General features: G+C 44.4%; 1 protein-coding gene across 6 annotated transcripts in view; it reads left to right on the top strand.

Annotated features, from left to right (window-relative positions):
* LOC126203708 (cell cycle checkpoint protein RAD1-like) overlaps positions 1-14,563 on the top strand; it is a 58,874-nt gene that overhangs the window by 28,141 nt on the left and 16,170 nt on the right. For all 6 annotated transcript variants that reach the window (XM_049938081.1, XM_049938083.1, XM_049938084.1 and 3 more), the window contains one exon: positions 1,731-1,795. In XM_049938081.1, the coding sequence (XP_049794038.1) occupies positions 1,731-1,795 (65 nt within the window). The remainder of the gene's footprint in view (positions 1-1,730; positions 1,796-14,563) is intronic.

The following is a 14,563-nucleotide window of genomic DNA, read 5'->3' on the forward strand; positions in this document are numbered from 1 at the left end:
CTACCTCATGCTAAATTGAAGAAACTTTGGCTGATGCAAAGGGATACCAACAGTCTTTCTTCTCGTGTGTCATCCACATATTGGGGAAAATGAGGCTGGTACACTAGATTCCCTCCCACTGCATATAAGATTGTGGCCTGCAAAGCACAGATGTCAATGTAGATTATTATAAATAGGGGCACGAGAAGAACTCAAGTTTCAGCTAAACTGAGGAAATCACTTGAAAAAAAAATGATTTAAAGCCAACAAAATTGGCCCAGGGTATGCTTGGGGTGTGCATAAATCATGAACTTAAGAGAAAGAGTGCAAAAAGGGAGGTGAAAACCATTCCGGAAAATGTTGAGAAAAGAAAATCTAGTATAATCACTTCATTTTGTACTAAAATTCCTCAGGAACAGCAATCAAAAAATATTTTGTTGATCTTTTTCCAATACTGAAGTGTAGAATGTCATTACTTGTGAAAAGGTGTTGTTGATTTTGTTTGCAAATTACAATTACCAATAGAGAAATTTATTATGGTATTAACTGGGCTTTTTGTCAAGGGATTATCAAAAATAAAAACAATTGTTTGTGCTGTATCTGTTTCTTGAAATAATTTGTCATCTTTTAATAAGCTTTATAAAACATTTTATTACCTGTCAGTCATCTTTCTCAAATATTTCATCATCTTTCTCATCATTTTCAAGTGTCATCATTGCTTCTCACCCTGTAGATATTAAAAGTTACTCTATGAATGGAGCACAATGTGTAAAATTCCTTGGGGTCCAGCCACATGACAAGTTAGAATGGAGTAAAGACATGGGGAAACTAACTAGTCAGGAAGTTTAGTTCAACATGTTGCACTCTGAGAAGCATCTCTAACTGTGTTGACTGAAAGAGAATAGTGTATGTTAGGTTATTTAGCATATTTTCAGTCGCCGTTGTCTTTTGGAATTATCTTCTGGGGTGATGCACCTAAAGTAAATAAGGTGTTTATTCAGCGGAAGTGAACAATAAAAATATTATGTAAAGTAGATATCTTCACATCTTGCAGAAGCCTTTTTAAGAATCTTATATTCATACTATCAGTTCTCGATACATGTACTCTATGGTTTTTGTGACTGATGACAAAAATCAAATTCATCTGAACTGTGATATACACGGTCACAAGACAGAAAAACAGTTTTCATGTAGATCTTGCCTCCCAGTCCAAGGCTCAGAATAGTTATGTTATCTGGTGGTAAGATATTCAGAAAGCTGATTTCTCATGTAAAGCTGGGAATTAGAAAGCCAAATATTAGCCATTTTTAATATTTATATTCAGGGAATGAAAAGTTCTGTTAGCTACTTGGCAAGCTACAATGTTTGTTGCAAAGTTGTGTGACAAGTAGTGATAGACTATAAATAGTACTGATTTTTGCAGATGGAAAAAAATATTTTCTTTGGAAAATCCCATTGTAATGAAGAAAATATTAAGTTACATATAGCAGATAAACACCAGCTTTGTAGTAGAACGGAAGAGGCAGCAACTTTGTTCAAAGTAGCAGTTGTCTTACTAATTTTCTCGATTAAATTTAGATGTTTTAAGTCTGAATAGCATTAAGCAGTATATATGGTAGACAGATTAAGTTTGCCTGGTTTCTTTATCTTATGTTCATATATATCTAGACTCACCTTTCCACTTCCCTGAAGGTTCTGATTCTTGACGGTGAGTGAGAGAGTGAGTGAAACTTTTTGCTTTCCATTTTCAGGTTGACATTTCCAAGGATAGTGACATGATTGAATCTTTCAACTGCACTACAACTACTGTTTCAAGGTAAGCAAGTGGGGGGAGAGAGGGGGGGGGGGTGACGAACACATGCACGCGCCAGCCGCTTGGGCAAATACAGTCCAGCCCTACAGTCAACATTACAGCAATGGGTTTGACTTTAGAGACAATAAAGCATGAGCACACTGTATCCATCTCCTGAAAACCTACATCCAGGAGGCAGAACTCTACTGAATGGGGTGGTATGTGATACACTATGTGATCAAAAGTATCTGGACACCTGGCTGGAAATGACTTACAAGTCCGTGGCGCCCTCCATTGGGAATGCTGAAATTCAGTATAGTGTTGGCCCACCCTTAGGCTCAATGACAGCTTCCACTCTCGCAGGCATACGTTCAGTCAGGTGCTGGAAGGTTTCTTGGGGAATGGCAGCCCATTCTTCAAGGAGTGCAGCACTGAGGAGAGGTATCGATGTTGGTCGGTCAGGCTTGGCACGAAGTCGGCGTTCCGAAACATCCCAAAGGTATTCTATAGGATTCAGGTCAGGACTCGCTGCAGGCCAGTCCATTACAGGGATGTGTAACTCCTCCACCACAGGCCATGCGTTATGAACAGATGCTTGATTATGTTGAAAGATGCAATTGCCATCTCCTAATTGCTGTCCAAATTTTACTTTTGGCAATACACACGCTGGCAGATGACGTTCACCGGGCATTTGCCATACCCACACCCTGCCATCGGATCGCCACATTGTGTACTCAGATTCGTCACACCAAACAACGTTTTTCCACTGTTCCGTTATCCAATGTTTACGCTCCTTGCACCAAGCGGGGCATCGTTTGGCATTTACCGGCATGATTTGTGGCTTATGAGCAGCCACTCGACCATGAAATCCAAGTTTGCTCACCTCCCACCTAACTGTTATAGTACGTGCAGTGGATCCTGATGCAGTTTGGAATTCTTGATTGATGGTCTGGATAGATGTCTGTCTATTACACATTATGACCCTCTTCAATTGTTGGCGGTCTATGTCAGTCATCAGACAAGGTCGGCCTGTACACTTTTGTGCTGTACATGTCCCTTCACATTTCCACTACACTATCACATTGCAAATAGTGGACCAAGGGATGTTTAGGAATGTGGAAATCTCATGTACAGACGTATGACACAAGTGACACCCAATCACCTGATCACATACGAAGTCCATGAGCTCCACAGAGTGCCCCATTCTGCTCTCTCACAATGTCTAATGACTACTGAGGTCACTGATATGGAGTACCTGGCAGGAGGTGGCAGCACAATGCACCTAATATGAAAAAAATGTGTTTTTGGGTGTTTCCAGATACTTTTGATCACATAGTGTATCTGCTGAAATGAGCCCTACTGTTAAAGTTCTAAGTATCAAACTGTACATGGACCAATAAACTGTACAGTATTTTGACAGATTACATTACATCTATAAAAATCACTCGTATTCGTTACAGTCAGAAATAAACATAAATAGTAAGAAAATATACATAAAATAAAGGCAGTTATTGTTTATGAACAATTTCAAGTAGTTTTTATTGAGTAAAGAAACTTTAATAATTAACAAATTGTTGGAAAAATAAAATTAGTGTCGCCAGTCTGATTTGCGAATGATTTTTAGTGAGTAAAGAACCCCCCAGGTGCTCACAGTTCTTTTGTGAGTTTGTGTGTGGCGCACACAGGGCCTCGAGCTATTGCAGCCAATTCTTCCTACCCTGGCTGCATTTCCTTCACCTGGGCCTCCCTCGATAGCGACGCTCCTTCCCCATAGCCCCCTCCTTCCCGTGTCTCGGCGTTCTGACTTATATCCACCTGGTTTCCTGTATTGCTTGCAGTTTTGTCCCTTCTGCCTGTTCTTTCATCCTTTTTAACTTTTATGTTCCCACTTGAGGTTTGACCTGCACATCAAAATTTCCTGTTTTTAGTGTGAGCCATTTGGGGAAGAATTCCTTCCCTAGCATCGATGGCATGGATTCCTCTCCTTACTTCCTTCCCTTATCCCTTCCATGCTGTAGCCCCCTTCCGCCCTGCTTGGTCCGCCAGCATGGGTAGCCAGTCCGTGTGGTGGGGCTGTTATGTGCCCATATAGCCGAGCCCCCTGACAACACAGGGATCACACTACTGATACCTGAGCTGTTCCCTCCCCATGTATGCCAAGAAGTTGTTGCTCGTCTTCTTGGAGCATCGGAACTCCCAGCAATGGTCGCTGTGCGAGACAGCCAATGGGGAGAGCCCCTGGTCAGAGTGGGTGGTATCAGGGTGGATGCTTGGTGCATAAAGTGTATCAAGCTGCAAAAATTTGGCCATTCTCAAACAGCTCTCTCTTTGCGTGGTGAAGGATCATTGAATGCTGCTTCATATGACCTGGCAATCTTCCCTGCTGCACCATGTGAGTAGGGCCAGGCTCACCATCTTGTGATGAAACACTTTACCTGCTACCTCATCTGTACAAGGATGGATGGGGACACACAGCCACCAAAAACCCATTGTTTTTTGTGGAAAATATTGAGAGTAAAACTGAAGTGATATCAGGTGTTCCCCAGGGAAGCGTCTTGGGACCTCTGCTGTTCCTGATCTATATAAATGACCTGGGTGACAATCTGAGCAGTTCTCTTAGGTTGTTCGCAGATGATGCTGTAATTTACTGTCTAGTAAGGTCATCCGAAGACCGGTATCAGTTGCAAAGTGATTTAGAAAAGACTGTTGTATGGTGTGGCAGGTGGCAGTTGACGCTAAATAACGAAAAGTGTGAGGTGATCCACATGAGTTCCAAAAGAAATCCGTTAGAATTCGATTACTCGATAAATAGTACAATTCTCAAGGCTGTCAATTCAACTAAGTACCTGGGTGTTAAAATTACGAACAACTTCAGCTGGAAAGACCACATAGATATTATTGTGGGGAAGGCGAGCCAAAGGATGCGTTTCATTGGCAGGACACTTAGAAGATGCAACAAGTCCACTAAAGAGACAGCTTACACTACACTTGTTCGTCCTCTGTTAGAATATTGCTGCGTGGTGTGGGATCCTTACCAGGTGGGATTGACGGAGGACATCGAAAGGGTGCAAAAAAGGGCAGCTCGTTTTGTATTATCACGTAATAGGGGAGAGAGTGTGGCAAATATGATACGCGAGATGGGATGGAAGTCATTAAAGCAAAGACATTTTTCGTCGCGGCGAGATCTATTTACGAAATTTCAGTCACCAACTTTCTCTTCCGAATGCGGAAATATTTTGTTGAGCCCAACCTACATAGGTAGGAATGATCATCAAAATAAAATAAGAGAAATCAGAGCTCGAACAGAAAGGTTTAGGTGTTGGTTTTTCCCGCGCGCTGTTCGGGAGTGGAATGGTAGAGAGATAGTATGATTGTGGTTCGATGAACCCTCTGCCAAGCACTTAAATGTGAATTGCAGAGTAGTCATGTAGATGTAGATGTAGAACAAGTTTGGCGAAGTGGAGTCTCTGAGTATGATGCGGTCAGGCTCCCTGTTGATCAAAGCTGCTTCTGCCATCCAATCCGCAGCTCTTCGTGCCTGTAATAATCTTGGCAATGCTTCAATGTCTATTCTCCTCACCAATCTCTGAATATGGTCCAGGGAGTGATTTTTTGCAGGGACCACATCCTACAAACTGATGAACTACAGGCTAATCTGGAGCTGTGTGGTGTTCAGCTTGTTCGATGTGTTCAAAGACAACCAAACTGATACTGATGCTTTCATTCTGGCTTGGGGGGGGGGGGGGGTTTACCCACCCAGAAAAGGTCAAGGTTATGTGCTACAGATGTGACATAAAGCCGTACGTCCCTCCACATATATGGTGCTTTCGGTGCATGAGTATAGGTCGTATGTCTTCCTGCTGTACAGCAGACCCTCTGTGTGGTGACTGTGGGCACCCAGTCCATGAGGTAAGCCCATGTTCTGCGACCTTTGTGTGTGTGTGTGTGTGTGTGTGTGTGTGTGTGTGTGTGTGTGTGTGTCAGTTGTGCTGACCGCCACTCCCCTCGCTCGCCAGATTATCCAGCTTGCAAGAGAGAAAAGAAGATACAAGAATACAGGTCTCTTGATTGCCTGTCTTATGTTGAGGCTCGCCAAAAGTATGAGAGACTCCAGCCAATGTCACTATCTTCAACTTTTGCCTCTGTTACTTCATTTCCTCCTCCTACCCCCCCTCTCCTCTCCCCCTCTCCTCTCCCCCTCTCCTCTCCCCCTCTCATCTCCCCCCTCCCCCTCTCCCCTCCCACTCCCCCATCTCCCCTCCCCCTCTCCCCTCCCCCTCTCCCCTCCCCCTCTCCCCTCCCCCTCTCCCCTCCCCCTCTCCCCTCCCCCTCCCCCCTCTCCCCTCCCCCATCCCCTCCCCCATCCCCCTCCCCCCTCCCCCATCTCCCCTCCCCCCTCTCCCCTCCCCATCTCCCCTCCCCATCTCCCCTCACCATCTCCCCTCACCATCTCCCCTCACCATCTCCCCTCACCACTCTCCTCTCCCCCCTCTCTCCTCTCCCCCCTCTCTCCTCTCCCCCCTCTCTCCTCTCCCCCCTCTCTCCTCTCCCCCCTCTCTCCTCTCCCCCCTCTCTCCTCTCCCCCCTCTCTCCTCTCCCCCCTCTCTCCTCTCACCCCTCTCTCTTCTCACCCCTCTCATCTCCCCCCTCTCATCTCCCCCCTCCCCTCTCTTCCTCCCCAGCCAAAGCAGTGTCCCCCTTCTTTGGCAACTGTCAGTGATGAGGTTCCCTCCTAAGACCCCTCTCCCTGGCATCTATCAGGCTGGAAGACTCCTACCACCACTTGGCCACAAGGTGCACCATCTGTGTGCCCCAATGTCACCTGCTCTCTTTTGGTTCCAGATCTGGCCGACACCTGTACACTCTTGGTGCCCTGCCTCCCTCCACCTCCAAAAGCGAAGAAGAAGAAACAAGTCCCAAGACAAGACACCCCCCCCCCCCCAACATGCAGTATCGCCCCTCGCAACCTGAGTCTACATCTTATTTTTGGATGTCACCCCATCCTTGTCAGTGACGACTACTGATCGAGTGACATGACCCCCTCTCGGCTTCTTTATGTCTAACTTCGACTCTCGTCACACGATCATCCTGTGGCATTGCAATGGATTCTATTGTCACCTACTGGAAATCCAGCGTCTTGTCTCCTCCTATTCTGCATTCTGTCTCGTTCTTCAAGAAATGCATTTCCATGATGACCACTCTCCAAGATTTCATGGTTATTGGGCGTTCTGTTGGAACCGCGCTGGCCTCGGGTTAGCTTCTGGTGGGGTCTGCAATTTGGTTTGCTCTGATGTCATTAGAGACAGGATCCCCCTACGTACCAACCTGGAAGCAATAGTGGTTCAAGTGCACATTTGCAATGTCTATCTCCCTCCAAGTAGGCCACTTCCTTATGTTGCACTGTCTACCTTAATCCAGCAACTCCCGCCCCCATTTCTCCTCCTTGGGGACTTCAATGCCCACTATCCACTTCAGTGCCGCTCGGCACCTTTACTACTATCAATCACAATCTCCTCCCCTGCCCTCATGGCTTCCGTACATTGGTCTCCCTTGATGACCTTTGTGACAGTGACCACTTTCCAGTGATACTATTGTTCCCCTGCTGCCGCCAGGCAGACGGACTCCCACGTTGGGCACTCTGCAGGGGCAGTTGGCCTTTATATATGTCTGCTGTGCACTTTGACACCTCCCTCTCAAATTCCATTGATGCAGTCATGCAAGGCGTCTCTGCCACTGTTCTTCATGCTTCTGGCACTGCTGTCCCCCCTATCCACAGGCACGCCTCATCCTCAACCGGTACTGTGGTGGACCAAGGATGTCGCAGTTGCTGTGTAGGACCGCTGACAGGCACTGCAGCCATTTGAGTGACATCCTTCACAGACCAGTCTCTTTGATTTTAAGCGTCTCTGTGCTAAGGCTTGTTGCCTTATTAATCAGAGTAAAAATGACTGCTGGGAGTGCTATGTTTCCTCCCTGGGGATGTGTGCCTCTTTATTGCAGGTGTGGTCCAAGCTCTGTAGCCTTCTGGGCTGCCAGCAACAGTCAACTGTCCAGTGTTTAACCTTCAAGGTACTCTGTGCACTGATCCATTGGTCCTTGCAGAACACATTGCAACACACTTTGCGGTAGCATCAGCGTCCTCTTCCTCTTCTGCTACCTTTCTCAGTCAGAAACACAGAGTTGAACAGACCCCCCTCTGTTTCATACTGCAACATGCTAAGCCCTGTAATGAACCATTCACTTGCAGGATCTTAGCTCTTTACGAGACATGGTCCCAGGGCTGGATTCCATCCACAACCAAATGATCCAATGCTTGGATGTTCCCCAGAAGCAACATCTCCTCAGGGTCTTCAACTGCATTTGGCTCACGGTGCTTTTCCATCGCAATGGCGATACAATATAGTCCTCCCTGTCCTTTAGCCCAGGAAGAACCCAATGTCTCTCAACAGCTACTGCCGAACTAGCCTGATGAATCTACTTTGTAAACTGATTGAGAGGATGTTCAGCTTCAGATTATGTTGAGTACTCGAATCTCGGGGCCTTTTGTCCCCATATCAGTGTAGCTTCCAGGCAGGACGATCTCCAGCTGACCATTTACTCAGATTGCAAACAGCCATCCGACAGGCTTTTACTCACTGTCGGCACCTTGTCATGGTCTTCTTTCGCCTACATAAGGCATATGATGTGGCTTGGCACCATCACATCTTAGTTACCCTTCACGACTGGGGCTTCCGTGGTCCCCTTCCGATTTTCATCTGCAAGTTTTTATCGCACCAGCTCTTCTGGGTTCGAGTTGGCACGTCACTCAGTGACCCTTGGATTCAGGAGAACGGTATCCCACAGTGTTCTGTGCTAAGTGTCATACTCTTCCTCATTGCCATCAGTGGGCTTGTAACCTCCGAGGGGGCTCGGGTTACCCCAGTGTTGTACGTCGAGGATTTTTGCGTTTGGAGCAGCTCTCACTCTGTAGCGTTTGCTGAGTGCCGGCTCCAAGATGCCATCCAACAGGCCTCTGTATGGGCCACCTCTCATGGCTTCATTTTCTCCCTCCAAAACACAGGTTATGCATTTTTTGTCAGCAATCCACAGTACACCCCGATCCAGAACTTTATTTAGGTGGCCAGCTCATCGATGTTGTAGCATAGGCCCGTTTCTTGTGCCTGATTTTTGACAACAAGCTGACATGGCTGCTCCATATTCGCCACCTAAAGACTACATGCATGCGGAAGCTTAGTGCTCTCCGCTGCCTGGCCCACACATCTTGGGGTGCAGACCATGCTATTCTTCTCCATCTTTACAGTGCTCTGGTCTTGTCCAGACTAGATTATGTAAGTCAGATTTATGGCTCAGCAGCTCCTTCCACTTTGAAACTGCTTGACCCTGTTCACCACTGTGGGGTGTGTCTGTCTATTGGTGCCTTTTGCACTAGTTCCGTTGATAGTCTCCTCACAGAAGCGGGGATTCCTCTCTACACTTACGACAGAGCCAACTTCTGGTTTCTTATGCAATCGCCATTCACCTATTCCTTGACCATCCCGTGTACCCTGTGCTCTTTGCCAATGAGGGATGTCTCCATCTTGACACTTGGGTGGGATTGCCGGTTGGCATGCGTCTCACTTTCCTTTGTTGGGACTTCCATCTCCACTCGTTGGAATGCACCCCGTGCCTTTCCTCCCATATCCCCCATCCCCTCCCCTCCCCCCCACCCCACCCCCCGGATGGTGCCTAGACCATGGATTAGGACTGATCTATTCGAGAATTCTAAGATCTCTGCTGCCCCCTATGGCTTTCTGACGTCTTGTGTGTGTCATCCTTGCAGAGTTTCTGATGGTTCTAAGACAATTGATAAGATGGGATACATTTTCACGTCTCGTGCTGGCTTAGAACACCATACATAACTGGGATCAAGTAGTGTATTCACAGGAGAACTTCTAGCCATTCACAGAATCCTCCACAGTGTTTTAATTTGTTCAGGCTCAACGAACAGCCTGCAGGCTGTCGACCAATGCTACTCTCATCACCCTTTGGTCTCTGTTATCCATGGCCTTCTCTCTGCCTTTGGCCATGCCCCCTCTTCAATTGTCTTTCTCAGGGTCCCAAGTCTTTTGGGCATCCCAGGGAATTAACTGGCTGACTGTTTGGCTAGAGAAGCAGCTGCTTACCTGCCATTTCCTTTCATGATTCCAGCTGCAGATAGAATGACATCTGATGTGCTACTGCTCACAGTAATAAACTCCACACAATAAAGGAGTCTACTGCAGTTTGGTGTTCTTCCTTCCTCTCCTCTCAGAACCAGAATGACGGTATTCCACATATTGATGGAATGTCCCCTTCTTTTGGCCCTTTGAGCTAAGTATAGTCTTCCAAATTCCTTAAATTTAGTATTAGCAGACAATTCACGGGTGGTTGAACTGGTCCTCAGTTTCCTCCATGAAAATGGTTTTTATTTCCAGATATAAGGTTCTACTCTAGTCTTGGAGCAGGGACAGGGTGGTTTTGGTTGGGTCCTCTTTTTCCAGTCTTCTCAGCGTGGAACCCCGTGACCACTTCCCCATGGAAAGACCCCCCCTTTTCCCCTTTTTTCCCAGTTTTTAGATTTGGTCTCGCATTTTATGCCTTTTACTGTGTGTGTTTAATCATCATTTTTGTAATTTAGCTACCATACTGGATCCGTCCACTTTTAGCGGACCCTCTTTCTTCTGTGACTAACTTCCTGATGACCTCACCATTTGGTCTCATAACCCCTGTCAGTTAATCAGTCAATCAATCAATAGTGAGTAAATAATTGGTAATAATTAAACCCAGAATTTCAATGAAACCTTGTCTCAATTAAATATTTCATATGAGAGCTATTGAGTCAACTTTTATCTGTAGTATTGATTATGCACTTTAAATGAGACAGTAATTAATCAGAATGTCACTTCCTCACATTAACAGCTACAAAAATATCCCATTTGAATGGATATGTATCTGAAGTAATTGCGGGAGTTAATCTGCAATCCTGCTTTCTTTACACAGATATCGCCTATTCACAAATACATGTAAATGAACATACACTTGCCACACTTTGCAGACAGTGAAGTGCTAAACACGATTTAGTCATGGGTCTCTCATGTTTGTTAAATTTTATTGTCAGACTTAAGTTACTTTTAGATTAATTGTTATCTTTCATGAAATTTATAATCTGTTATAACATTGCACAACTAACTGCCAGTGCAACTTAACTACATTCAATTCGTAAACTGTTTTTCAGGATAACGCAAACCTCTTATAGTCTTTGTTAAGAAAATTTTGCAGTTTTTAATTATAATTGTGATGCTAAAGTAAATTTTAGGAACCTGTTACAGGTAGCATGACTTGGGGCAATAACAGTATGTAAAATAAATATAAATATCATGTGACTAGGGCCTCCTATCGGATAGACCATTCGCTGTGTGCAAGTCTTTCGATTTGATGCCACTTTGGCGACTTACGTGTCGATGAGGATGAAATGATGATGATTAGGACAACGTAACACCCAGTCCCTGAGCGGAGAAAATCTCTGATCCAGCCGGAATTGAACCCGGGCCCTTAGGGTTGACATTCTGTCGCACTGACGACTCAGCTACCGGGGGCGGACATAACAGTATGTATGCAGATGTAAATTAAACTGCATTGACAAAAGAACACACAGTAAGTACCGCCCCTTGTGATTACAATATTAACGAAAACAATATATTGCATGGAGGTGATGATTCATAATACATGATTTTAACCTCAGTGTTTATAGAATTCACGTGTGGCTCTTCTAATTAACAACTGTCATGGGGCACTATTTAAGCACTCCATGTCCCCAGTAAAGGCAATGACCACCTGAGGCAATAATTCCATTAACTGTATAAACTTTAGTCTTGTATCTAAACTGCTATGTGCTCACTATGAGGCTAACTCCTGACTGGAGCTTTGTCCACTGTCTGTGCGCCCTCTTCAGGACCTCCTTTGCCATTGCCCTGCTTTTGCCTCCTTAACCCAGATGGACTTCCCTCTGGCTTTTCCTAGTCTGTCATTACAGTTTTAAGTATTGAGCCTGTAATGGACCAGTAAACTGCACTATATTTTCACAGGTTACATAACTTCCATATAAATTCTTCATATTTATTCAAGTCAGAAATAAACGTAACTAGTAACAAAATGTAGATAAATACAGGCAATTATTGTTTTTAAGAATTTTGGTATTGCACCCTTCGGAGCCATGTTGACAGACTGAACACTGTACAGAAGTGACTTTGTACTTTTCAGGTTTGGAGACACAGCACACTGCATTCAACTGTGTTACGAATGCAAGTTAATTTTATTTCCATCACAAGCAACTATTTTTAGCAGTTTCTTGTGGTAAAAAGAGTACTGAGTAAAATGTTTACAATAAAAAAACATCAACTGTAGAAGGTACAAGGTTGGTGTAAACCTTTTCTTGAACGGTTTATATGAAATAGCACCATAATTTTTACATCATGTATAGCAATGGATCAAATGAGGAAACTGCCTTGGCTACACAGTGGTTTTACCCAATTGTGTTTTACAGGGTCTGCTTACCAAATAAATTTACATTGTATAGTGCAGTGATGTACACAGTCCCAAAGGCATTGGAGCAGACAAGGTGTGATGTGATCAAGGGAAGGAGTTTGTCACCTCCTTCAGTGTTCTTAAAGCTCTTCAAACCTTCCAGAAAATGTACTCAGCAGAGAAAATGGTATAGTAACATACAGGATTCCTTTTCTTCTGACAACAGTTGGGGGAGGAGGCAGGAGCACATGGGAATAAAGAGAAACAAGTAAGCTGATGTAGCAAGGCCTATTCAGACAACTGAGTCAGTGCAGGCCAGTCTCACTGTTGAGCCAGAAAGTCGTGCATCACTAGGAAAGTAAGTGCTGGAAGGTGTAGGCCAACAGGCTGGCAGTTGTGAAATTAAATTAACCAGAATTTGCATTCCTTCTTCTGGTAACAGAGATGGGATAAAGTCACACTCACCAATTTTCATCTAGGACACAGTTCACTTACACCTAACTTTATGCTCTCGCACAAGAGCCTTCTGTTTATGGCTCTATCAGATAACAAATTCAGAAGTCTCATTTTGACAAGAGTATGTATTGTATTCTTATAAGGACAACAATGTAAGATGGTACCTGCCCTCTGTTCTAGGTGATACCAATACTAGTGTGGCAAGACATTTAAAATTATGTTCATACTGTCTATACTCCAGCCTGAGCTTTTAGACTGCCGATTGTAGTGTGTTATGGAGATGCTGGCACATCCTGTCATTGATTTGTGATCTGCCAGCCACGTGTGTCTGCTATTTTGTTTTGGATTCTTCTCCTTGATCAATATTTTGCTGCTTTTAACTACACTCACCTGTATGTATATAGTATGGATTCTGCAGACTATAATACCTAGCATCATCATTGTCATCAATGGCCCAAACTGACTAGACACTGTTGTTGTAGTCTTCAGTCCTGAGACTGGTTTGATGCAGCTCTCCATGCTACTCTATCCTGTGCAAGCTTCTTCATCTCCCAGTACCTACTGCAACCCACATCCTTCTGAATCTGCTTAGTGTATTGATTTCTTGGTCTCCCTCTACGATTTTTACCCTCCACGCTGCCCTCCAATGCTAAATTTGTGATCCCTTGATGCCTCAAAACATGTCCTACCAACCGATCCCTTCTTCTAGTCAAGTTGTGCCACAAACTTCTCTTCTCCCCAATCCTATTCAATACCTCCTCATTAGTTACGTGATCTACCCACCTTATCTTCAGCATTCTTCTGTAGCACCACATTTCGAAAGCTTCTATTCTCTTCTTGTCCAAACTGGTTATCGTCCATGTTTCACTTCCATACATGGCTACACTCCATACAAATACTTTCAGAAACGACTTCCTGACACTTAAATCTATACTCGATGTTAACAAATTTCTCTTCTTCAGAAACGATTTCCTTGCCATTGCCAATCTACATTTTATATCCTCTCTACTTCGACCATCATCAGTTATTTTACTCCCTAAATAGCAAAACTCCTTTACTACTTTAAGTGTCTCACTTCCTAATCTAATCCCCTCAGCGTCACCCGATTTAATTAGACTACATTCCATTATCCTCGTTTTGCTTTTGTTGATGTTCATCTTATATCCTCCTTTCAAGACACTGTCCATTCCGTTCAACTGCTCTTCCAAGTCCTTTGCTGTCTCTGACAGAATTACAATGTCATCGGCGAACCTCAAAGTTTTTACTTCTTCTCCATGAATTTTAATACCTACTCCGAATTTTTCTTTTGTTTCCTTTACTGCTTGCTCAATATACAGATTGAATAACATCGGGGAGAGGCTACAACCCTGTCTCACTCCTTTCCCAACCACAGCTTCCCTTTCATGCCCCTCGACTCTTATAACTGCCATCTGGTTTCTGTACAAATTGTAAATAGCCTTTCGCTCCCTGTATTTTACCCCTGCCATCTTCAGAATTTGAAAGAGAGTATTCCAGTTAACGTTGTCAAAAGCTTTCTCTAAGTCTACAAATACTAGAAACGTAGGTTTGCCTTTTCTTAATCTTTCTTCTAAGAGAAGTCGTAAGGTTAGTATTGCCTCACGTGTTCCAACATTTCTACGGAATCCAAACTGATCTTCCCCGAGGTCCGCTTCTACCAGTTTTTCAATTCGTCTGTAAAGAATTCGCGTTAGTATTTTGCAGCTGTGACTTATTAAACTGATAGTTCGGTAATTTTCACATCTGTCAACACCTGCTTTCTTTGGTATTGGAATT

The sequence above is a fragment of the Schistocerca nitens genome, chromosome 9 (genome assembly GCF_023898315.1).
Source record: "Schistocerca nitens isolate TAMUIC-IGC-003100 chromosome 9, iqSchNite1.1, whole genome shotgun sequence".
Taxonomy (NCBI): Eukaryota; Metazoa; Arthropoda; class Insecta; order Orthoptera; family Acrididae; genus Schistocerca; species Schistocerca nitens.